Below are 26,487 nucleotides of genomic sequence, written 5' to 3'. Positions count from 1 at the left end.
AATATATTTGGAAATTAATATTGACTACCCTAAAATTATTTTAATTTTGATTTTTATTTATATGAAATCTTTTGGCAGTTGTATGGTTGGAGATCTTCAAATAAAAGTGGATTCTGTGGAACGAACAAATTTAAAATTGATGGAAGAGGTTTGTACATAATTTCTATTAATAGATCAAGTGTAATAGAAATATGTATTCACGTGTGAATATGGGGAAAATTCTAGAAACCTTGCCTAAATGTAGGTGTCCTACCGACACCTAAGTTATTTATTAAAAAATTTATATTCCACATATAACTATGCGATATCCATATCACATACATAAAATCTTGTTTCCCTATGATTACCAGATATAATATAGACAAATGTCATCTAAAATGGCAAGATTTCTGCCCTGCTAGTTGCTTCTTTGTCTACAAAAGAGCCCAGGAGATTGAAATTCTTTACAACTTCTATTCTATTGCCTTCAAGTTCAAAATATTCTTCATTTTCCATATTCATGATCTTTGTCTTATGTTCAGTTCTAATCCCATGTTATGACTTTCGGCTTTGACTTTCTCAGTAGATACAGCATGTGTTCTTGTTGCTGGTGGACTAGATGGGCCATTTGGCCTTTATCTTCCATTATGTTTTATGTTTCTATAGACGTGTTGGCCCACCATAGCAACCTGTCAGCCACAAGCCAGTAGAAGAGAGGAAGAGATAATGGTTACTGCGTATGGACAGACTAGATGGGCCATTTGGCCTTTATGTGCCATCATGTTTTATGTTTCTGTAGACATGTTTGCCCACCACAGCAACCTGTCAGCCACAAGCCAGCAGAACTCAGGGTGCCATGGCACAGGGAAATGCAGAGGGCAGCATGCAAGCCTGCAAGATGAAGCTGTGTCATGAGGGGGCCCTCCGATGCAGGGCCGACAGGGGAGGGTAAACAGGGCAGATGTCCTGGGCACTGCTGTCCAAGCATCTCTTCCCATTGTCGAGCCATCTCTCTCCCTTCATGGCACTTTCCCAATCCAATTTCTATCTCAGAGGGGTCGCGATGCGGCAGCCAATCTCACTAGTTTCATGTGGACAGCTGCCCCAAAGCTTTTCCTCTGACACGACCGGAAGTTGCATCAGAGGAGAGAATGTTCGGGACAGCCACGTGCAACTAGTGAGAATGGCTTCCCCGTCAGCACCCATCTGAGAGAGAGAACTTGGGTTTTGGAAAGCGTCCGCAAAAGTGAGAAGAAGGGAGGGAGATGGCCCCATAAGGGGAAGAGGTTCAATGGTGCTTTAGATTTGTGTGGAAAAAGAGGTGACAGATGTTGAATGGAAGCGGGGGGAGAGAAGGGGACAGACACTGAATGGAAATGGGGGGGTGAGAGAGGTGGATAGACGTGGAATTGGGGGTGAGAGAGGGGAACAGATGCTGAATGGAAGGGGGTGAGGGGAGCAGACATTGGAAGGAAGTGGGGTGGAGAGAAAATAAGAGCACATGCTGGATTGGGGGAATAGTTAGATCCTGGAAAGGGTGAGGGAAAGAGATGGCAAGCTATAGGTAGACACAATGAAAGAGGGAAATTGAGGAATGAATAGTAAGAACGAATTTAGACAGAGGCAGAAAAGAAATTGAGAAGTAAGAAAAAGAGGAAAGGAGAGAGAGAGATACCAGAGCATGGGGGGAATGGGAGGAGACAGATACTAGATTTGAGGGGAGAAAAAGAGGAGAGAGAGATGCTAAAATCAGCTGGGAGGGAGGGATGATGGAAGGGAAGAAGACAGATGCCACACCATGAGGGGAGCGGAGGGAAGTAGGTGGATGCCAGACCAATAGTGGAGGGAGAGATGGAAGGGAGAGGCAGTTTCTGGAAGAGGCATAAAAAGAGAGCAGGTGCCATATGGAAGAGGCAGAGAGAAGGCAAACAGTTGATGGAAGAAAAAGAATGATGAGATGAGGAAAGCAGAAACCAGACAACAAAGGTAGAAAAATAATTTCTATTTATTTTATTTTTTTTTTTTTGCTTTAGGATAAAGTATTATTGTAGCTGTGTTGATAAATGTTTATAAATAGAAAATGGAAATAAGGTGATCATTTTTATTGGATTAATTTTAATACATTTTTTTTACTAATTCAGAGTCCAAACTCCCTTCCTCAGGTCAGGACAGGGATACTCTATCAGCTGTTCAGGACATTAAGATCTGAGGGGGGGTGATAACGACTATCATTGACAGATTTTTCAAAAGCACATTATGAAAGTAGTTGGAGTGACTTTATGGAACAATTTAACAGGGCCACTGAGAGCACTTTTATAGATCTTCAAAAATTTAAGAAAGGATTTAAAACTACTCTATCCGTGATTATTTTAACAGAATTCGTGAGGTGATTTCTGCTGCTAGATATTTGTCTCTTTGAAGAAAATCAAGTATGTGCTGCTTGTGTGCATGAAACTATTGTATGTGTCTTTTTGTCTGTATCCATTTTATGATTGTATTTTGTAAACTGCCTAGAAATAGATGTGTAAGAAATTCTTTAAATAAATAAATAAATAAATACCGTGACAGCAGTATAGTTTACTAACCTAAAGAAAGAGGTTTTAACCTCTGAAAGCTAACTGAGAAGTGTATTAGTGCAATAAAATGGTGGGCACGAAGGGTTCCTTTTACAAAAGTGTGCTAGCGTTTTTAACGCACGCACTGGATTAGCGCTTGCCATAGCTGGCTGAAGATCTCTTCCTCTAGGAAGGAAGAAAGGGGGGATTTGATCAGAGATGTTTAGGGATTGCATAGAAGAAAAAGTGTACACTGGTATGGTAATGTTTGTTGTTTGTTTTGAATTTTAAAATAAAAGAAAAAATAAATCAAGTGGAAATAAAGAAGTAAATAAATGAGGTGGGGCATGGGGCCCAGTGTACTTGTGTGCCTAGGGGCCCTCGAAGAACTAATCCTGCCCTGGGGGGGGGCACATGCTCTGCTGCTCAAGAGCCAATGACACACCAAGGGATAGGGAGCAGGCCCAGGACAACACAATGGAAGGGAGGAGTTGCAGGAGGCTTCCAGGACAAACACAAAGGGATAGGTAGGCAAGACTCGCACAACAGACGGGAAATGGGGTCCCAGGACAGAGGCAGGTAGAGTGGAACTGGAAGAGAATGGGAAACAGAGGTGGGAGGGTGTGCAGTTGGATTGGCCTGGGATAGATAAAAATAGAAGGGGTGCAGGAGGGGCCCAGGATTCATGGAGGGGAAGGAAGAAACATAGGGAGGGTCTGCAAGACAGACCATGAGGGAGGACAGAGGCCCAGAAGATACTAAGTAGGACATGAGGGAGTGCTGCATGGTCCAGGATAGAGGGGATGGCAAAGGGAGGGATGCATGAAGTGCCCGGAAAATAAAAACAGTGGAGGAAGGAATTGCAGGAAGGGACCTGACCACACAAAGAAAGAGGGAAAGGGGGGGAACGTGGGGTGATCAGACAGATCTGGAGGGAGCAAAGGGCTAAAGGGTGGAGGAGTCACAGGATGTGGTCAGTGCCTGTAGCATCTGCAGTCCAGTAGGCATAGAGACACACATTAGGAAGTCGATGGCGCTGCAAGGGTAGGGGTGGAATGGTCTGAACAGAAGGAGTGGTGACTTACTTGAATCTAGGTGCATCAGGAAGGTCCAGCAGGCTGAGGGCATGAACCCTGTAAAGACGTCAAATGGAGTCTTCATGTCTAGATGACTAGCAAATGTTGGCAGTTGAAAATGGAATCTAGCGGCGTAATCTCTCTTAAACATCCTACTAATCAACCTGTAATGGAAGATTTTGATGTATAGCGGGGAGAAGTAGTTCGGGTTTGAGGAGGAATGAGTGAATATAGGAAGCACATGGGTATTGCTGTGGGTTGGAGCTCTTAGTTACAAGGTATTAGTCAATGTTTTTGTTATTAGTCTAGTCATCTTCAAGGTGTGAGTAGTGGGTGGGGTGATAGACAAGATAATCATTTGGTAAGGGTTGGTAATGGAAGCCTTAATTAGTGTTGGTTTGTAGTTGTAAGGAATGGGCCTGCAGAAAGTTCTCTTCAAAATCTGTTACAAACTGATTGGTAGTATCGGGTGCTATAGATGTCCCTTTGATCAGTTGAAAAAAAGTATTTTGGAACGCAAAATAATTCTTGTTGGGTGCAGTGGTTGCCATGGTAACAATAAAACGGTTGGGGATTTAACGTGGACAATGTGGTGTTTCTCAATTATAAGTAAGGATTCAAGTTGCGGTATGTTAGTGTATAAGGACTGAGCGGTAGTGACTCGCGGCCAGTGGGGGGTGATGCCTGTGGGACGGTAATGGAATGGACATCAGGACATGATAGTGCAGTATTTTGTGGAATTTTTCTACAAAAATGGACTTTTTTTCGTATGATTCTGGGTAACTCTAGTTAGATACAAGCATATGTATTAGTTAAGGCCACGCCCAATAGAAGCGTACGAAAAATTGGTGAATAAAAATCTGAATATGGATGTAGCGAAGGCAGAAAAACACACTACAGATTAATATTAAGGAAAAGCATAATAATAATCTTTTTATGTACTTTGCTATTAAGCTAGATCATGGAGGAAATCAGGATATATATGGACTCCATTTTGTTCTCTGTCTTTTACTCCATTTTGTGTTCAGACTTTTTCCTTGTCTTTGTTCGGAGTTTTCCCGCTTCTAGCATCGTGGTTCTAATTGATACCAGATGTTCCTTAGGCTGGGTAGGAAGAGCATATTAGATTACGTATCCCAAACTGAGATATAACAGGTATTAAATATGAATGAAATACATAGAATGAATGAAAATACATGGTCTGAATGGAAGGGGCCCCTGAACCTGAATGTAAGTGATTATGTGTATGGATGTGTATTGAACAAAATAATTGGTTTTGAAAAAACATATTACAGTGGAACCTTGGTTTACGAGCATAATTCATTCCAGAAGCATGCTCGTAAACCAGATTGCTCGTATATCAAAGCAAGTTTCTCCATAGGAAGTAAGGGAAACTGCTTTGATTGGTTCCACCTCCTCCCCCCCCGAGGCTACCGGCGCTGCTCCATTCTCCCCCCCTTGAGGAATCCGACGCTGTTCCAACCCCCCCCCCCCCCCCCCGTGATCCAGCATCCCCCCAGCGAACTGGCATCCCCCCCGCTCGCGTTGCCCCCCCTCCACCGCTATCCTACTTCCCCTCCCCCCCCGAGCAGTCAATGACACCCTTTACCCGACTTGGCACCAGTGCCGGTGCCCGAAGATCCTCCCTCTTCTGGCGCAGCTGGGCGGTGCATCGGAGATCCTCCTTCTGGGCTGGGCTGGGCTAGACTGGCTTTGAGCATTTGCACATGCTCAAAGCTTCTGGTCTCGCTCTCTCCGAGATTTAGAGCGAGACTAGAAGGCTTTGAGCATGCGCAAATGCTCAAAGCCAGTCCAGCCCAGCCCAGACCAGAAGAAGGAGGATCTCCGACGCACCGCCCAGCCCAGGCCGCGCCAGAAGAGGGAGGATCTTCGGGCACCAAGTTTGCGAATGTTTTGCTCGTCTTGCAAAACACTCGCAAACTGGTGCACTCGTAAACCGAGGTACAATTGTATATATATTTGCAACCTAAAGAAATTTAAAGGAAGCCTGAGCACAACATCTGAAAATAATTAGCAGTCTCTAGCATAGAAAGGGGGAAAACAGCCCCTCCTTTTCCTCTAAGGCTGACCAGTTTTATTAGGTGGAACATGAAACTGTTAGTTGTTCAAAGCAGGCTGAGAATATCTCAGCACCGTTTTAACAAATGCAGATTCTCTTAATAGGGAATATTGGATATGTTATAAAATGTTAATGTATATTCAGAAATGAATTTAAACAAAACAAATATGATTTCTGAAACTTTTAAACATATAGAGGAATTTTCTTTGGCTAACTTTTAAGACCACCTCTGTTAGTTTTGATTGGCCCACAGCCAATGATGTCACACTGGGCAAAAGGTATATAATGGGGAGCTTCGAAGTATCGAGTTGAGCTCGTTATCAGAAGGCCAGCATTTTGGCAACTATAACGACCTCCCGCTAACGCAACTAGCCTTTTGATGTCCATGATAGAAAAAATAAAAATAATAAAATTAAATATTATTGGTAAATCTTGCGTTAGCGTCATTTTCCATTTATTGTTTTTTTTCACACCTTGAGTGAAAGCTAGCAGCTTAATTGGCAGCTGCAGCTTTATGAGTGCGCTGGTGTCTCATGGTCAATGCTCAGGACTCAGTATCTAATGTGACTAATGTAATATCAGAGAGAGATCCATCAAAATCATCAAGAAGGTTAATGAAATGGGCTGAATAAGTGGCACATAAGGTCTCAATAAAAAGCCTGCAAAAATGGATAAAGGCTCAAGAATGAAGCTATTTCCAGAGAAATTCTTTGATCTACCTCAAGGATGGGTAATAGATTTATGGATTATCCCAGGACAAGCAGGCATGATATTCTCACATGTGGGTGACGTCATCTACGGAGCCCCGATGCGGAAGCATTTTCAAGCAAACTTGATTGAAGATTTAAGTTTGCTCTGCTGCTCCACGCATGCGTGCCTTCCTGCTCCACTAGGGGGCGCATCCCCTCGTGGTCTCCAGTTCAAAATTTTCCGCTGAGCCTAGAAGTCGTGTTTTTTCAGGCTCTGCCCCCAACTGCCTTCTAGCACCGCAATTTTTTCTTGTTTTTCTCGATTTAGTCGCTGTGCGCGAGTTTTTTTCTTGTTTCAACTGTTCCTGCTTCGTTTTTCACCGACCCGGAGGCTTCCGGGTCCCCGTGGCCGCGTGGCTATTCGAGCCGCAGCCAGCTTCGATTCTATGTCCCGGCCTTTGACCGGCTTTAAAAAGTGCTCCCGGTGCGAGTGGCTTCTTTCCATCACAGACCCGCATCACTGGTGCATCCTCTGCCTGGGGGCCGCTCATCCAACCGACTCCTGCCCCCAGTGCGCTACTTTCCAGAACCGGGCCCTCCGTCGAAGGAAAGCCCGCATGGCGGACCTTTTCGCCCCGGACCAACCCTCTACCTCGGCCTCGAGGTCGGCCCCGGCCTTGACCTCGGCCCCGAATACCTCGGCATCGCCTCGAGACTCGAACCCGAAGTCCTCGGGGCAACAGAAGACCTCGGCTCCAGGTAAGTCCCCTCTTCCCTCTGCAGGTTCTGTACCAGCAAAGAAAACAGCCTCGGGGACGCCGGCGACGCATGGCGGAAGTCCCATGCTTACAGCTCCGGCGAAGCCCTCCAAGCCTTCGGGCCATGCCTCCACCACACGGGAATACTCTGATACGAGGTCGCCCCCGGTGGAGTGCACTGAGGCAGTGGACATGCCCTCGATGCTGTCCGTGCCCGTTTTCCAGGACCTACTCCAAGCGATGATCTCGTCGGAGCTGTCCGCTGCAATGGCCCATTTGCAACCGGCCTCGACCTCAACCCCGCATGTGCCAGACCAACCTGAGCCTCGCGTCGAGCCACCTCGAAGAAAAGCGCACAAGCTTCGCCGCATTCCATCCTCCTCGGACTCCTCACCGAGGCACCCAAGGCGCTCTCCCTCCAAAGACCGCCGCGGTGCAAAACGTAGTGCTAAAACGACAGACACCTCGAACCGCCGTACCTCCAAGAAGGCCCGGGGTTCCCCCACTCTACGAGGCCGTTCACCTACACCTCGTACGGGACCGCTAAGGGTGGCTGAGTTATCACTGTCCAACCCGCGCATCCTCCGAACTCCCCCTCGGACCGGGACTCGGACCCGAGGTTGCAGGTTGTCACCGAGGGAGTCCGGGTCGAGGTCACCGATTCGACATCGATCGGTACCTCGAACCCCGACATCGTCTCCGAGGGGCTCCTCGAGACGTCGGAGATCTACGACACCGGAACACTTTCACAGTACTTCCCCGGTCTCGGAGCGTGGATCGGAGCAGGAACCTCGATACTCGAGGGAAGCCTCCCCATCCTTCTCCACCCGACGGAGGTCTCGTTCACCGACCCCGCAAGGGGCCTCGGGAACATCTCGCCCATCCTTCACTCGCTTTGTCCAGGACATGGGCCACGCTTTGGACTTAGACCTCCAGTCCGACTCCAGATACTCTAAGGAATACCTAGCGGAGCTGGATATGCCATCACTGCCCAGAGAGTCCCTCCGCCTACCGCCTAACCCGGTACTCCAACAGGCCTTCTTCAGGAACCTGGAGACCCCCTACATGGTCACAGCCGTACCCTCCAAAATGGAGGCCAAGTACCGCACAGTACTCTACCCGGGATTCGAACAACCACAGCTCTCCCACCAGTCGCTGCTAGTAGAATCCTCCTTGAAAAAGGCCCACCCATCCCGGGTCTCAGCCGCGGTCCCCCCAGGCCGAGAAGGCCGAACCCTAGACAAGTTCGGCAGGAGACTATATCAGAATGCCATGATGGCCTCTAGGGTGCAAAGCTACACTTTCACCTTCACATCCTACCTCAAACACCTCATTGGACTATTGAGAGCCTTTGAGACCGACCTACCGGCCTCCCGCCAAGGAGCGTTTGGCCTGCTTTTAGAGTCCCTCTCCAACCTGCGCCTCCATCTATTCCACGCGGCCTACGATGGCTTCGAACTCTCCTCCAGAGAGGCAGCCTTTGCTATCGCCATGCGCCGACTAGCTTGGCTGCGCCTGGTCGACATGGACCCCAACTTACAGGACCGGTTGGCTAACCTACTCTGCGTGGGAAAAGAACTGTTCGATGACACGATCGAGGCGGCCACAAAATGCCTCTCCGAACACGAACGCTCGTTTGCCCCCTCGTCAGGCAAAAACCTAAACCGCCCGTGCCCAGGCCGATCAGGGCCCCTCCACGCCGCTACCCACAAAAATCCACCCCTCCCTTCTCGCGGCCTCCACCCAGGCGTCCACAAGGCCACCACCGGGCCATGTCCAAGCCTGCGACTTCCAAACCATCCCCGTCCTTTTGACGGGATTCGCGGAAGGGGGCGGGCCCCCTCCGCCATAGTCCCAGGCCTCCTTCCCATCGGGGGTCGCCTCAAAGCCTTTTACCCTCGCTGGGAACAAGTCACGTCGGACGCATGGGTCCTTGGCGTGATCTCATCAGGATACTCTCTCAACTTTCGGGCCATTCCTCCAGACAACCCCCCAAGGAATTGCCCTCCCAACCGGACGCAGCTACCCCTACTCCTCTCCGAGGCTCGAGACCTGCTTCGCCTCAAGGCAGTGGAGGAGGTTCCTCCCGACCAACGGGGGAAGGGCTTCTACTCCCGTTACTTCCTGGTACCGAAAAAAACGGGAGACCTACGCCCAATACTAGACTTGAGACGCCTCAACAAATTTCTAGTACGGGAAAAATTTTGGATGCTTTCCCTACCGAACCTCTACCCCCTGATCGACGAGGGCGACTGGCTATGCTCCCTCGATCTGAAGGAGGCGTACACACATGTCCCAGTACACCCCGCTCACCGCAAGTTCTTGCGTTTTCAGGTAGGGGACTGGCACCTACAATACCGAGTCCTCCCCTTCGGCCTAGCATCATCACCTCGGGTCTTCACCAAGTGCCTCGTGGTGGTCGCAGCAACCTTACGCTCCCAGGGCCTCCAGGTATTCCCCTACCTGGACGACTGGCTGATCAAAGCCCCGTCCAGGGAAGGGGTTATCTCAGCGACCCAACAGACTATTAACTACCTACAAAGTCTGGGGTTCGAAATAAACTTCCCAAAATCCCAACTACGCCCCTCGCAGTCCCTACAGTTCATCGGGGCCACGCTGGATACGGTTTGCCTCCGTTCCTTCCTCCCCCCTCCGCGCCTAGAAGCGTTAGTAAGTCTGAGTCGAAGGATCTCTCTGCTGACCTCGGTATCAGCTCGACAGATGATGACTCTTCTAGGCCACATGGCCTCCACCGTCCATGTTACACCCTTTGCCCGCCTCCATCTGAGAATCCCTCAATGGACCTTGGCCTCTCAATGGCGTCAAGACCGGGACCCGATCGACCGTCCCGTGACAGTGACTCCTTCCTTGCAAAGATCGCTCCGCTGGTGGGCCGACTCTTCAAATCTTTCCAAAGGTTTACTCTTCCTCGCCCCTCATCACAGCAAGGTACTCACCACGGACTCGTCAGAGTACGCTTGGGAAGCCCATCTGGATGGCCTACGCACGCAGGGGATGTGATCAGGCGAAGACCGCCGCTGTCACATCAACGTGCTAGAGCTCCGGGCCATCTATCTCGCAGCTGTAGCTTTTCAACATCTGCTCCACGACCGGGTGGTCCTCATCCGAACCGACAACCAGGTAGCAATGTACTATGTAAACAAACAAGGAGGAACAGGGTCTTGGTCCCTCTGTCGGGAAGCCCTGTGCCTCTGGAAATGGGCAATCTCCAACAACACCTTCCTTCGAGCGGTGTACATACAAGGAGAACAAAACTGTCTGGCGGACAGACTCAGCCGCCTCCTCCAGCCACACGAGTGGTCACTGCACTCTCAAACCCTACGACAGGTGTTCAAACTAGAGAGCTGCACGGGAACGGGGATGACGGGAATCCCGCGGGTTCCCCCTTTGGGTCACGGGGATCCCGTGGGGACGCCCCCTAGGGTCGCGGGGATCCCGTGGGGACGCCTCCGAGGGTCGCGGGGTTCCTGCGCTGACGTCGGAGGGAGGGCTTAAGCAAAGCCCTCCCTTCCTCCGACTTCAGCGCTGACATCAGGAAGACTTCCGGTCGGCTGTGTGCGGCAGGGCAGGTAGGGAGAAGGCAATGGCGTATGAAAGAGGGGGGAGGGGGCGGTCCGCCCCGGAGAATGCGCACAGCCGGTCAGGTCCCCCTATCGACCGACAACAGGCCCGGCCGACAAATCTCCCTGCCCTGTAGCCGCGAATCTAAATTACCTCTTATAGCAGCTTCACTACTCCAGCTGCTGTAAGAAGGTAATTTAGATTCGCGGCTACAGGACAGGGAGATTTGTCCGACAGGGCCTGTTCTGTTGTCGGTCGGGTGCAAAAGCGCCACAAAGGTGGAGGCAGGGAGGGAGGAAAGGTGGAGTGGAGAAGAAAAGACGCTTAAGGGGGGAGAAGGCCGCTGAAAGCACTGGGGAAGACAAAGGGGTGGAAAAGAACGCTGAAAGGACATGGGGTAAACGGGAGGAGGGGGGGAAGGACCCTGAAAGCACTGGGGAAGACAAAGGGGTGGAGAATGCCACTGAAAGGACATGGGGAAAACAGGGGTGGAGAAGGCCGCTGAAAGGACATGGGGAAGACAGAGGGGGGAGAAGGCCGCTGAAAGGACATGGGGAAGACAGAGGGGGGAGAAGAACGCTGAAAGGACATGGGGATGGCAGAGGGGGGAGAAGGATGCTGCCTGACAGGACATGGGGAAGATGGTGGGGGAGAAGGACACTGAAAGGAAATGGGGAAGAGGGAATGGGAAGAAGACGCTGGCAGGGAAGAAGACAGAGGTGCCAGACTATGGGGGGAGCGGAGGGAAAAAGATGGGTGCCAGACCAATTTGGGAGGGGGGAGAAAGGGAGAGGCACAGTAACAGAGCAAATGGAAGACACAGAGAGAAGAGAGGCAGTGGATGGAAGGAATTGAATGAGAACATGAAGAAAGCAGAAACCAGGCAATAAAGGTAGGAAAAAAATTATTATTTTTTTTTTTGCTTAAGGATAAAGTAGTATATTAGTTGTGTTGATAAAAATTTATAAACATTAGAGGCTCTGGTAGAAACCCGTTTACAAAGTATGTATTCTTCCCAATTAATATTTCCAAATTAATAAAGTCTTTTTGCTTATTTTTAAATGGGTTTCTACCATAGCCTTTAATTCAGTAGCATAATTAAATGAAATAACTATTTCTGTAGTTTATAGGGACGGGCGGGGACGTAGGGGATTCCTCGCGGGGACGGGCGGGGACGGAGGGGATTCCTCGCGGGGACGGGTGGGGACGGAGGGATTCCTCGAGGGGACAGGTGGGGACGGGTGGGAGTCCTCACGGGGACGGGTGGGACTTTGGCGGGGACGGGTGGGGACGGGTGGGATTTCTGTCCCCGCGCAACTCTCTAGTTCAAACAGTGGGGGACACCTCAAATAGATCTGTTCGCATCCCCCCACAATCACAAACTGCCTCTCCTCTGCTCCCGGATGTACTCCCCGGACCGGTTCGAGGCCGACGCCTTCCTCCTCGACTGGGAGGGAAGGTTCCTGTACGCGTTCCCGCCGTTTCCTCTGATCCTGCGGACGGTTGTCCACCTGAAAACAGTACAAGCCACCCTGATCCTGATTGCTCCTCGCTGGCCACGCCAGCCTTGGTTTTTCCCTTCTTCTTCAACTCAGTGTCAGAGATCCACTGCCTCTGCCTCAGTTTCCCTCTCTACTATCACAGGGTCAGGGTTCGCTGTTACATCCCAATCTTCAATCTCTTCATCTGAATGCTTGGTTTCTCTCCCCCTGACTTCTCTCCCCGTGTCTCAATCAGTCAAGGAGATATTGGAGGCCTCTAGAAAGACCTCAACGAGAACCTGCTACTCCCAAAAGTGGACCAGATTCTCAGCCTGGTGCTCCTCTCACAGCCAGGACCCGGTGTCAGTCCCCGTCCCCCTGGTCCTTGACTATTTACTTCAATTATCTCTCTCCGGCCTAAAGACCAACTCCGTTCGAGTACACCTCAGTGCGATTGCAGCCTTCCATCAGCCCCTGGAAGGGAAAGCCCTCTCGCTCCACCCCCTAGTCTCTCGCTTCATGAAGGGTCTTCTGAATGTCCACCCTCCTCTCAAACCTCCTCCGGTGGTTTGGGACCTTAACGTGGTTCTGGCTCAACTAATGAAACCTCCATTTGAGCCTAGACAAATGCCATCCAAAATTCCTCACTTGGAAGGTGATTTTCCTGCTTGCGCTCACTTCCGCTCGGCGGGTCAGTGAGCTACAAGCTCTAGTGGCGGACCCACCCTTCACGGTATTCCATCACGACAAGGTGGTACTCCACACTCATCCAAAGTTCTTGCCTAAAGTAGTGTCTGATTTTCATCTCAATAATCCATTGTCTTACCTGTGTTTTTTCCCAAGCCCCACTCTCATCCCGGAGAGGTGGCGCTCCATACTCTTGACTGTAAGAGAGCGTTGGCCTTCTACCTCCAACGCACTCAACCACACCGGAAAGTCCCACAATTATTTTTGTCCTTCGACCCAAACAGGTTAGGTCACCCAGTCTCCAAGCGCACCTTGTCCAACTGGTTGGCCGATTGCATCTCCTTCTGCTACGCTCAGGCTGGTCTCGCACTGCATGTTCGAGTAACGGGACACAAGGTCCGAGCGATGGCAGCCTCTGTAGCGTTCCTCAGGTCCACACCTATTGAGGAAATCTGCAAAGCTGCCACGTGGTCTTCGGTTCATACTTTCACCTCCCATTACTGTCTGGACTCACTGTCCAGGAGCGATGGCCGGTTCGGCCAGTCGGTTTTGCGAAATCTATTTGCTTAAATTGCCAACTTCCCTCCATCCCTTTTCAGTTAGCTTGGAGGTCACCCAAATGTGAGAATATCATGCCTGCTTGTCCTGGGATAAAGCATAGTTACTTACCGTAACAGGTGTTATCCATGGACAGCAGGCATATATTCTCACAACCCGCCCACCTCCCCGAGGTTGGCTTCTTTGCTAGTTAAGTGAACTGGAGACCACGAGGGGATGCGCCCCCTAGTGGAACAGGAAGGCACGCATGCGTGGAGCAGCAGAGCAAACTTAAATCTTCAATCAAGTTTGCTTGAAAATGCTTCCGCATCGGGGCTCCGTAGATGACGTCACCCACATGTGAGAATATATGCCTGCTGTCCATGGATAACACCTGTTACGGTAAGTAACTGTGCTTTATTGGTAATATGTAGATAACATATATACTCAAATATAAACCAACCCGAATATAAACCAAGGTAACTTCCCCCCTCCCCCCCAAAAAAAGGAGGAAAAAAGGTTGACTCAAATATAAACTGGGAAGAGGGGTAGGGGGTGTTAATATTCAAGTGCAGTGCCTTGACTTGTCCTGCCAAGCTCTGCACCCCGTTCCAACCTCCCTTGCTGCTCTGCATCCAGCCCCCTCACTCACTCCCCTGCCCTGCCAGTATCTGCACCCAACCTCCCTTCCTCCCTGCCAGATTCTGTACCCTTTCTCCCCTCCCTCCCGTGCTTTGCAGGCCTGCAGTGAGACCTGATGGTCCAGTGGTGGCTGGGACAGGAGGCAGGAGGGATTCTTTCTATCCTGGCCACTGCTTGTACCACCAGGGATACTTAAGGTACATGGGTGAGGCAGTAGGGAGATAAAAATAATTAGAATTGGTCTGGGACAGGAGGTGGAGCGTTCCCTCCTGTCCCAGCCTCTGCTTGACCATAAAGTCTCATGCAAACAGGTTTTGGGGGGGAGGGGGTGACGGGTCATTGCTGACCCGAATAGAAACCAAGACCCCCAGTTTTGGACTATTTTATTGGCCCCAAAATCTCGGTTTATATTTGAGTATATACGGTAGTTGGAATTGAGGGAGAATCAATCACTAAATATTTCTCCTCAGAACTGAAATAGCCAGCAGCAAAGGCGGTTTGAATTACTTCTAAGATCTCCTTTTTAAGATCATCAGTCAGATCACCAGGAGATCTTAGAAGTATTTAAACAAAAATGTCCTTGTCAAATCAAAATTTGGGAAATAAATATGTTAATATGCCTAATCAAATGTTATTTTTTGCATTGACCTTGTATCTGTTTTATTAATCAGCTTGCAGCAGCTATTGATCGGATCAAGTCACTACAAGAGGAACAGCAGCAGTTGCAACAGGAAAATACACAAATTTGTGAACAAAGCAAAAGAAGTGTAGCGGTGAGGAATCTACTTACTAAATATTACATATCCACTCTCTACTGTGCAATATTTCAGCAGTACACAGGGCAAGTAATAATGCCATCCTCTCCATGTAAAATAATTTCCTAAGTCTTCCTCCCCCTCAACCTCAGTTTATGCCCTCTAGTTTTACCATTTTCTCTTCTCTGGAAAAGATTTGGTTCTATATTAATAATACCTTTCAAGTATTTAAATGTCTGTATCATATCTCCTCTGTCCCTCCTCTCCTCCAGAGTATACATATTCAGTTATTCTAGTCTCTTCTCATACTTCTTTTGGTGCGGGATCTCGCGGCAGTCATTTTTCCACTATGGAGACTGCCGGGCAGGAGCGTAAAGGGATCGCTCCTGCCCCGCCTCACCACTGGACCACTGGGGAGCTATGGTAGACCTGCAGGGGGACCAGGATGGATGGGGAGGGGTGGGCTAGGTGCACAAAGTTGCCAGAAGGGGACAAATGACAGAAGCTAAAGCTCAAATCATACAACCCCTACAACAAAATACTGTAAAATACCACTTATATAGAACAATACACATCAGTATTGTTAAACCCTAACACTGTAGGGCTTACTAAGCGGCCTCAGAGATGGAGCCTACGCACAGCCATACAATCACAAGCTGAGATGATCCGCGTAGATGTAATACTCCTGCTCCAATCATTGGCCAATAAATACTTATTTTAACTTTTTTTTGTGCTATTTTTTAAAGCTAATATAAACCCTTCACCAATCACTACTGAAGATATAGTGCGTTTTCAAAAATCTTCAGCAAATACTGTGCATATTGTCCAAATTTGAAAAACTAGACCACACAACTTATCTTTTTTGTTGAATAGTCTTCACTGTGGGAGTCTTTTTTTAAAAACCTCAGTTAGTTCATGTCCGTCTGCCGACGCGGCCAGCGTTTCGCGGGAAATACATACATCCACTGCGTCAGGGCCACCGGGACATTAACAATCACACACACACTAGAAATAAATACAAAAGTTAAGACATTAACCCTCAAAAACCAAAATATTTAAAAATTTAAATACCACAACACTCACAACAGTGCATTCGGTCACAGCTTTTCAAACAGAGCCAAGATGGCAGCCACAACTATGTGGGTCAGACATCTAGAAAACTAACTACAAGGCTTACTGAACATAAAAGTAACATCAAAAATAAAGTATTTGGGGCACCTTTGGCCAAACATTGTATAGAAAGTAAGCATGAGTTCTGGTCTTTGAAAGCTTTGATTTTGGAAGTGGTTGCCCCGGGAAGTAGAGGGGGGGATTTCAGGCGTTACCTTGCACAACGAGAACAGCGCTGGATTAATAGGTTAGATACTTTGTGGCCTAAGGGCCTTAATAGGTCCTTTGAATGGCATCACTTTTACTAGTAGCCATTCTTTGGAGATTGAAGCGTGTAATAGGCACACTCTGGTTACGTCATTATGTTATTGCGTCACTACGTTGAACAAGTTATAAATAAGTTGTGGCTGCCATCTTGGCTCTGTTCAACCTTTTCAGACGCCGTCAAATACGCTCAGTTTCACAGTTTCTTTGTTCAAAATCTCTTAACATTCTCATCCATTCTCTGGTGATTTCTAAGATAGACTATTGCAACTCCCTATTTAAGGGAATTGCTCAAAACGAAATTAAAAGTTTACAGATTATCCAAAATGCCTCTATTAAACTTATATCTAAAGCTAAGAAGTTTGATCACGTAACACCTCTCCTTAAAAAGGCACACTGGCTCCCGGTAGCTCACCGGATTACATATAAATTATGTTTGCTTACATTCAAATCCCTACTTTATAAAACTCCTGCTTTCATTTATAAATTATTAATTCCCTATACTTCAAATAGAACGTTGAGATCCAATGAACAGCACTTATTGACGATCCCCTCTTTCAAAATTATTAATACAAGACGGCAATTTATTTTCTCTGTCACAGCCCCCCAAACATGGAATTCGCTTCCTATTTATTTGAGGGAAGAACGCAACTTGGAAAAATTTAAGAGTAAATCAAAAAGCTTCCTTTTTAAAGACGCTTTTGATACTTAGCTAGCCAGTTTTCTAGCTGATTTTAACTCTACTGTATAACCTCATTGTAGCATTTTGACTTCCCATACCATCATGTATTTTCCTTGAATGTCTTGCTTACTTTCAAATAACATGTAGTTCTTTTCTCCTTCCCTCCCTAGTGTTTTATAGGTTTGTCAAGTTTGTCAATAGTCCTCCAAGACTTAGCTCTTGTTATGCATTGTATTGTTCCCTAAATTTTGTAATTTTAGTACTGTGTACATCGCTTAGAATTACGATTAAGCGATTAATCAAAATTTTATTAAACTTGAAACTTTACGAGCATAATTCGTTCCAGAAGCATACTCGTAAACCAAAGTGCTCGTATATCAAAGCAAGTTTCCCCATAGGAAGTAAGGGAAACTCACTTGATTGGTTCCCCCCCAAGGCCACTGTCGCTGCCCCACAACATCCCAAAAAGATCCCCCCCACTCCCGAGGCCACTGGTGTGCTTCCACCCCCCCCAAGAACCAGCATTGCCCGTGAACGCCCCCGCCCCCCCCACCTCCTGCTCGCACACACCCCCTCCAAGCGAAGCAGCATCGCCCGCCCAAACAAGTCCTTACCCAATCTGGCATCAGCACGTAGCACCAACCCACAGGATGTGCCGGTGCCTGAAGATCCTGCCTCTTGCCTTGGCTGGGTCTTGAGCATATATGCATTCTCAAGGCCTTCTGGCTCCCGCTCTCCCTGAGAATCTCGGAGAGAGTGAGAGCCAGAAGGCCTTAAGCATACGCAGATGCTCAAGGCCCAGCCCAGGCAAGAGTCAGGATCTTCAGGCACCGGCACATCCTGTGGGTTGGTGCTACGTACTGGTGCCAGATCGGGGTAAGGGCTTGTGTTTGGGCAGGCGATGCCGGTTCGTGAGGTGGGGAGGAGCATTCACGGGTGGGAGGGGGCGCTCGCAAATCGAGTCAATGCTCGGTTTGCGAGACATGATTTGCTTGAGTGTTTTGCTTGTCTTGCAAAACACTCGCAAACCAAGGTTTGACTATATTTGTTTAGCATGTTTGCTTTCTCCTCATTACTCTCTACATAGTGTTCATATCTTCTTTTAGTCTCGCAATTCTATTTTTTGTCTTCGGTTGAGTCTTTCGCAGGATTGCAAGGCCTCCGGGGTTGGTAGTCCTAGTGGCATCCGATTGGCCCTACAGGCCGTGGTATGCAGATCTAGTCCATCTCCAGAGGGCCAAATGCCTCAAGCTGCTGGTTCTGATTGATCTTCTTACTCAGGGTCCAGTTTCTATGAAGAATCTGGAACCTGAAGACATTTTTATGGTTTATTTTATTTAATATACCACCCTTCCTTATACAATAACAGAGTGGTTCACATAGTCAGCAAAACTATATACAATAAAACTATGTACAATAAAACTATATAAAAATAAGATTAAATTAAGTTAAAATTAAAATTAAGGAAAAAAATTAAGAATTGTTGGCTACATTTGTAGTAAATCCGAATCATATCGGAGCAATCCAACTGAATAGAGAAAGTCTGTTCAAAAGATAAGTCTTTAACAAAGTTCTAAATCTTAAGTATGTAAATTCAAGATTCAGTAAAGATGGAAGGGAATTCCAGAGAGATGGTGAGAGAGAAAAAATGTTCTATCTCTAGTAAGCTCATAATGAACAGAAGGAATGTGAAGATACTTCTCATTCAAAGAACGTAAAACTCTTGTTGAACAATAAAGACGAATAAGTAAAGAAAGATAAGAGGGATTTTTACAATGAATAGATTTAAAAGTTAAAATAAGAATTTTAAATTTAATATGAAACTGATTTGGAAGCCATTGGTATTGAAGACATAAAGGAGTAAGATGGTCATAACATGACACATTAGAAAGAATGTTTGTTTATTAAAATCTTTATATATCGCCTATACAGCCAAAAAGGATCAAAGCGGTTTACAGCACAACTCAATCAAATTTGTGAAAAGACCTCCATTAAAAATAGGAAAGAAAAAGAACATTGCTGATAAAATATAAAATTATAAATATAAATTAATACCAACTGATACAAATTAATGCAGACTGCAGTCCCAGATTCAATTACTCAATTTAAAAAGTATATTTGAAAAAAATGTGCCTTTAAGTGGCTTTTTTAAAATTTTGGAGTGATTCTTCCTTTCTTAAATTTACCGGTAAATTGTTCCATAATAGTGTGACTAAATAAAAAAAGTGCCATTTCTAATCACGGCAAGATGAGCCTTCAAATATGGGGAATAGCTACTCTATTATCATTCAAAGATCTCAATAAACACCTAGGTGCATAAAACAACACTAGGTTGGAAAGATATGACGGTTGTAACTCAAACAATGCCCTATGTGCCAAGATCAAAATCTTAAATTTAATTCTAAATTCCATTGGTAACCAATGGAATTTCAAATATAAAGGGATTATATGATCATAAATATGTGTATGGCCTAACAACCGAATTGCAGCATTTTGTACTGTTAGTAAACATTTCAATTGCCCTGCTGTTATTCCTGTATATACCAAATTACCATAATCCAACTTAGATAGAACAAAAGCATGAATTAAAGTATGTAACAATTTCTCATTCCAGAAATCTCAAATAGCTCTGTTGTCTTAATGCCCCAAATCCTTTCACAACTACAGATGAGACCTGTTCTTCAAATTTCAAATGACAATCAATTATAACTCCTAAATATCTACCATCTTTATATGATGGTGATGTAATGAAAGATCTAATTGTGGTGTTACCTTATCACCAGAGATACAACATGCTACTGTTTTTGACATATTCAATACTAATCCATGTTCACCCAACCATTCCTCTATCCTTTCTAGACCTTCCAAAAGGGAACTCAAATCCAGTGTTGAAGGAGATAAACTATAGACAAACAAAATGTCATCTGCATAGATATACGTACTAATTCCTGAATTCATCTCGCAAGAGGACTTAAAAATATGTTAAAAAAAATAGGTGATAGGGCTGAACCCTGTGGTAATCCACAGTCCAATAATCTATCACTAGATGTTGATCCATCAGTAACTGCTCTAAAAGTACGACCTCGAAGAAAAGCTGCAAACCAGTCCCAAACCACTCCTTTTAAACTGATCTCATGGAGTAAATATAATAAAAGTTCGTGATTAACTAGATCAAATGCTGAACTTCGATCTATTGATACTACCATTGCAAAGTTCCCGCTGTCCAAGATAGAGTGAACTTCACTGAGAAAACCTGCCAACACTGTCTCAGTACTATGCATAGTTCGAAATCCAGCTTGTCTTCGATTTAATACATTTGTTGGTTCAATATAAGAAACCAATTGCTCTAAAACTATCCGTTCTGTCAATTTTGCTAAAAAGCAGCGATAAGAAACTGGTCTATAATTGGCTGGATTCAATATATCTAGATCTTTATTCTTCAAAATAGGTTTGATGAATGCCTTTTTCTATCATACCAGGTTCTCACCACTTTAAACTATTATGTATCATATTTAAAGCCAAAGCCGATAACCCATGTCTAGAACACGAAAGCTATTGTGATGGAATGGGATCTAACTCACAGAAAGTAACATGCATTTTACTCAAAAGATTTTCTAATTTTGTCAATCTAAGTAATTGAAAGGCTGACCAACTTGATTTTCCTAATTTTATGCTCTTCTCTTCTGATCCAACCCTATCTCAACATTATTAGATTGTCCGTTTTTTCCCCTAACCGTAATACTAAAATTTTCAAAAGAAAAAAATCTGCTAACTCATCTGCCTCTGGCATTATTCTAGTCCTGTTATTAGATTTCCCCTTTTTTATTTATTTTTTTAGATTTTTATCCCGTCCTCCCAGTAGCTTAGAACGGTCTACAAGCAAACATTCACAGTGGAGCATATTTGGACAATACAGAGACTATACAGTAGTTTAAATACATTTGGTCAATACAAGATTATACAGTAGTTTAGTACAGGACTATAGTTTAAATACATTTGGTCAATACAAGATTATACAGTAGTTTAGTACAGGACTATAGTTTAAATACATTTGGTCAATGCAAGACTATACAGTAGTTTAGTACAAGGACTATACAGTAATTTAGTACAGGTTAAGAATGGACTGTACAGTAATTTAAGTAGAGGGTTCAAAGGGGGAGAGAGGTTGGAGGGGGAGAGGTGTAGGCTGGTTGAATTTTAGTTGAAGAGGAGGGTTTTTACCACTCTCCGGAAGGTCATTAATGAGTTCTGTAGTCTGATTTGAGGGGGGAATTGGTTCCAGAGTTGGGGGGATGAAGTGGCTGTATGAGCGTTTACGGGCAGTTTCTGACAGGAGGGATCTTCCTGGGGGGGGGGGGGGGGGGGGTGTACAGGGCTAGCATGGATTTTATGTAGGTAGAGGTGGTGGCGTAAATTCTTTTATGTGCTATTACCAGAGCCTTTAATGCACAGCGTTGGTGAATTGGAAGCCAGTGTTCAGCGTAGAGGGCTGGGGAGATGGGCTCATGGTAGTTGAGGTTGTGAAGGAGGCGGATTGCTGCATTTTGTACCCACTGGAGGCGCTTGAGATCTTTTTTGGCTACTCCATTGAATAGGGAGTTGCAGTAATCCATCCTGGAGAGGACATAGGCGTAGAGGAGTTAAGCTAGGTCAGGTGCTAGGGAGTTGTAGGGTTTGATCCTTCTCAGTTGGCAGAGGTAGCAGAAGGAGATGGAGACTACTTGAGATATGGGTGGACAGGGACAGGTGGCCATCTAACGTTACTCCTAGGCTGCGCACTTGGTCTGCTGAGGTCACTGTTAATGACACAGCTTTTTAAGTTTAAACATTTTATTTAATCAAGGCAATATCATATCAAAAATTCCCAGCTTCCATCCCCAGCCCCCCAGACTCACCAGCCCCCTGCCGATTCCCAGCTTCCATCCCCAGCACCCCAGACTCACCAGCCCCTTGCCGATTCCCAGCTTCCATCCCCAGCCCCCAAGACTCACCAGCCCCCTGCCAATTCCCAGCTTCCATCCCCAGCCAAGACTCACCAGCCCCCCTGCCGATTCTCAGCCCCCCCTGCCGATTCTCAGCCCCCCCTGCTGATTCTCAGCCTCCCTGCCGATTCTCAGCCCTCCCCTGCTGATTCTCAGCCCTCCCCTGCTGATTCTCAGCCCTCCCCTGCCGATTCTCAGCCCTCCCCTGCCGATTCTCAGCCCTCCCCTGCCGGTTCTCAGCCCTCCCCTGCCGATTTTCAGCCCTCCCCTGCCGATTTTTAGCCCCCCCTGCCGATTCTCAGCCCTCCTTGCCGATTCTCAGCCCTCTGTGCCGATTCTCAGCCCCCCTGCCGATTCCCAGCTTCCATTCCCAGCCCCCTAGATTCGCCAGCTCCTTGCCGATTCCCAGCTTCCATCCCCAGCCAAGACTCACCAGACCCCCAGCCGATTTTCAGCCCCTCTGCTGATTCTCAGCCCTCCTTGCCGATTCTCAGCCCCCCCCTGCCGATTCTCAGCCCCCCCCCCTGCCGATTCTCAGCCCCCCTGCCGATTCTCAGCCCCTCCCTGCCGATTCTCAGTCCTCCCTGCCAATTCTCAGCCCCCCCCCCCCCCCCGCCGGTTTATATACTTACTCGACTGGGTGTGGAATCGCGGGGAAGAGAGGAGAAATGTGGAGAGAGAGCCAGCAAAAAATACCGTTTGTTTCTGAGGTCCACTGCACGAGGTCTGCTCGCTCCCCCCTCAACGCTCCCACGCCCTTTCGTTTCTTCTGATGTAACTTCAGGTTTCGCAAAACCGGAAGTTACATTAGATGGGAACAAGTCTGGCGACCGGCGATGAAAAAATAATGACCTTCAATCGGGGCTGAATCGGTGAGTCCGTTTTTTCCTAAAAACGAACCGATTCGAATCGTGAATCGGGCAGCACTAGTTGGACGTGTGTATTTGGTACTTTTTTTCCTAATCCATAAAAGTTCGGTCTTGGAGGCGTTCAGCTGTAGTTTGTTGTTTGTCATCCAGGTTTTCATGTCAGAGAGACAGTGTTAGAGGTTGGCAATTTGGGATGGTCGGTTTTCGCCTAGTGGGAGGAGCAGCTGGATGTCATCGGCGTAGGAGTGGATTTTAACATTGTACTTCTGGGCTATATCAATGACAGCTCTGATGAAGAGGTTAAATAGGAGGGGGGATAGAAGGGCGCCTTGGGGTACACCATATTTGATAGGTTTGTGGTTAGATTTCTGCATCCCTAGTAGGACTGTTTGGGTTCTTTGGTGAAGGAAGGAGATGAACCATTGGAGGGCAGAGTTTTTGATTCCCAGGTCATAGAGTCTAGATATGAGGAGGTGGTGGTCGACAATGTCAAAGGCAACGCTGATGTCAAGTAGGACTAGTAGGGTGTCGCTGCCTTTGTCAAATATCGACCAGCTGTTATCGATGATATCCAGGAGTACTGATTATGTGCTGTGGCCTGTTCGGAAGCCGGATTGAGCAGGGGACAGGGCAGCTTGTTATTCAATGAAAGGGTGTAATCGGCGGAGCACTATTTGTTCTAGGAATTTGGAGACAAATGGGAGGTTAGAGATTGGGCGGTAGTTGCTGGGTTCATTAAGGTCAAGAGTGGGCTTTTTGAGAGGGGGTTTGATAATAGCTGACTTCCAGCTGAGAGGTGGAGAGGGAGGAGTTAATAATGGGGAGAATAGATTCTGCCATGGCATCTTCTGTGGACAGTAGGAGGCTAGACGGGCAGGGGTCGAGGATGGTGCTGGAGGGCTTGAGTTCTCTAAGGGTTTCAAGAACCTCCACATGGGTGGCCATATGGAGTTGGGGGAGAGTGGTAGAGGATGGGGTACTTGTGTTGGGCTGGGGGTGTGCTGGAGGGGTGTTGGTGTCAAGATTATTGCGGATGGTTTGTATTTTGGACTGGAAGAAGTCCAAGAGAGTCTCACTATCAAGTTAGAAACAGAAAAATGACGGCAGAAAAGGGTCACGGCCCATCCAGTCTGCCCACACTAATGACCCACCCCCTAACTATGCCCATGAAGTGATCTCACATGCCAATCCCATCTTTTCTTAAAGTCTGGCACGCTGCTGGCCTCAATTACCTGTTGCGGAAGATTATTCCAGCGATCAACCACCCTTTCGGTGAAGAAATATTTTCTGGTGTCGCCATAGAATTTCCCTCCCCTGATTCTCAACGGATGCCCTCTGGTTGCCGTGGGTCCTTTAAGAAAAAAGAGATCTTCTTCTGCTTTGATACGGCCCGTGACATATTTGAACGTCTCGATCATGTTTCCTCTCTCTCTGTGTTCCTCAAGTGAGTATAGCTGTAACTTGCCCAGCCGTTCCTCATACGGAAGGTCCTTGAGTCCTGAGACCATCCTGGTTGCCATACGCTGAACCGACTCAACTCTCAGCACATCCTTTTGGTAATGTGGTCTCCAGAATTGTACATAGTATTCCAGATGGGGTCTTACCATGGATCTGTACAGTGGCATTATCACCTCGGGCTTACGGCTGACGAAACTTCTGTTGGGGTGCTGTGGCTTTTTCCTTGGGCGTTGGTGAAGAGTTAGTTTGTGAGGGCGAACAGTTGTTTAGATCTAGCTGGTGCTATCTGTAGGATGCAAGAGTAGTAGGCTTTCTTTGCTTCTAGGATGGCAGCTTTGTAGGTGACAGATGTGTTTACCCAATGGGCTTTGGTTTCTGGGTTTGGGTGTTTGATCCAGTTTCTTTCCGCTTTCCTCAGTGATCTTTTTATGGATCGGAGGTCATTGGTGTACCAGGGAGCAGGTGTTTTGTTGGTGGTTAGTCGTGTCATTTTTGTTTGAGCGAGGCTGTTACAGAGGGATTGGATGTTGGAGTGCCATGTGGAGGCTGCTAGGTCGATGGGTGCAGGTTTTGTTTAAAATGCAAATGCCTGCGGCCATAGCTGAGGGGTTGAATTAATTATGGAGTTGGTGTCGGGTGGATGGGATAGGGTTTTTTCGCGGAGCTGGGGTAGTATCGAGTGGGAGTTTTTTAAAGGTGATACTATAGAAAATAATTGTTTCGTTGGACCTCTCGCATTTTTTATTTTCCACAGAAAATAATCTTTTTTTGCATTCTTTATTTCCCTATTATAAATGCTTTCAATAATCTTACAATGGCCTAAAGCTGATCTAGTTATTTTCTTTTTCCAAACTCTTTCTGCCCTCCTTAACTGCCTCCTAAGTGACAACAATCCCTCATGAAACCACCTATTTTTGGTCTTTGTTTTTCCTGCTTTCAATGGTACTAACTCGTCTAATACTTCCTGTAAAATCTTATTCCAAATATCTGCTTGATCTTGAAATAGAACTTCCTGAAAATCAGGAGGGAACTTAAAAAAAAGGGCAGACCTCGTTTAGTTGAATAGAATGCAATGACCTACGATATCTTATCTTTGTTGACCCACAATTCTTATCAACTTGATTACCAAAAATTATATTCCAACTAACTGCATGAACGAATACTTTGAAAAATTGCAAGCCATGGAATTGAGGGTGAAATACTCATGTGGATTAAAAACTGGCTGGCGGATAGGAAACAAAGAGTGGGAATAAATAGACAATACTCGAACTGGAAAAGTGTCACCAGTGGAGTGCCGCAGGGTTCGGTGCATGGACCCATGCTCTTCCACATATTTATAAACGATCTGGAAATTGGCATGATGAATGAGGTGATTAAATTTGCAGACGATACTAAGTTATTCAGAATAGTGAAGATGCAGGAGGATTGCGAAGATTTGCAACGTGACATAAACACGCTCGAGAAATGGGCCGTAACATGGCAAATGAGGTTCAATGTGGATAAGTGTAGGTGATGCATGTCGGTAACAAAAAACTTATACACAAATACAGGATGTCCAGGGCAGTACTTGGAGAGACCCCCCAGGAAAGAGACTTGGGAGTTCTGATCAACAACTCGATGAAGCCGTCCACGCAATGTGCGTTGTCGTCGAAAAGGGCGAACAGAATGCTAGGAACGATAAAGAAGGGGATCACGAACAGATCAGAAAAGGTTATCATGCCGTTGTACCAGGCTATGGTGCGCCCTCACCTGGAGTATTGCATCCAGCATTGGTCGCCGTACATGAAGAAGACACGGTACTACTCGAAAGGGTCCAGAGAAGAGCGACTAAGATGGTTAAGGGACTGGAGGAGTTGTCGTACAGCGGAAGATTAGAGAAACTGGGCCTCTTCTCCCTCAAACAGAGGAGATTGAGAGGGGACGGTATTCTCTATGCAGGTAAACTGGGAAAATCTCTTCTCTTCAAAATCACAGGTCTCTGGAACAACCTTACTATCCCGCTGTGGAATCTGGGCTCTCTCCAACTATTCTGCAAGCAACTGAAAACTTGGCTCTTCTCTAACATGTAATTCTATTTTCCCCCTTACTCTTCCTTTCTATATATAAGCTCATGTAAACTTTTTCCTTTCTCTTCTTATATTTAAGTTCTTGCAAACCGTGCCGAGCTCCACTTCCGTGGAGATGATGCGGTGTATAAACTTAAGGTTTAGATTAGATTAGATTAGGGACATGATCAAAACATTCAAGGTACTGAAGGGTAGATAAGGTCTTGGTAGATAAGGTCAGGTGTTTCACTCTCTC

At 46.7% G+C, this 26,487-nt stretch overlaps 1 protein-coding gene across 19 annotated transcripts in view; it reads left to right on the top strand.

The window, feature by feature from the left end:
* The window catches only part of RUFY1 (RUN and FYVE domain containing 1), a 278,993-nt gene that overhangs the window by 94,258 nt on the left and 158,248 nt on the right, over positions 1 to 26,487 (top strand). For all 19 annotated transcript variants that reach the window (XR_004537446.1, XR_004537447.1, XR_004537444.1 and 16 more), the window contains 2 exons: positions 79 to 148; positions 14,738 to 14,839. Coding sequence is in view for 14 of the 19 variants with exons in the window: in XM_033926870.1 (XP_033782761.1) it covers positions 79 to 148; positions 14,738 to 14,839 (172 nt within the window). In the remaining 5 variants the exon portion in view is untranslated. The remainder of the gene's footprint in view (positions 1 to 78; positions 149 to 14,737; positions 14,840 to 26,487) is intronic.

The sequence above is a fragment of the Geotrypetes seraphini genome, chromosome 18 (assembly GCF_902459505.1).
Source record: "Geotrypetes seraphini chromosome 18, aGeoSer1.1, whole genome shotgun sequence".
In the NCBI taxonomy this organism is placed as follows: Eukaryota; Metazoa; Chordata; class Amphibia; order Gymnophiona; family Dermophiidae; genus Geotrypetes; species Geotrypetes seraphini.
Note: the sequence above shows the minus strand (reverse complement) of the source record. Positions and strands in the feature narration are given on the sequence as shown.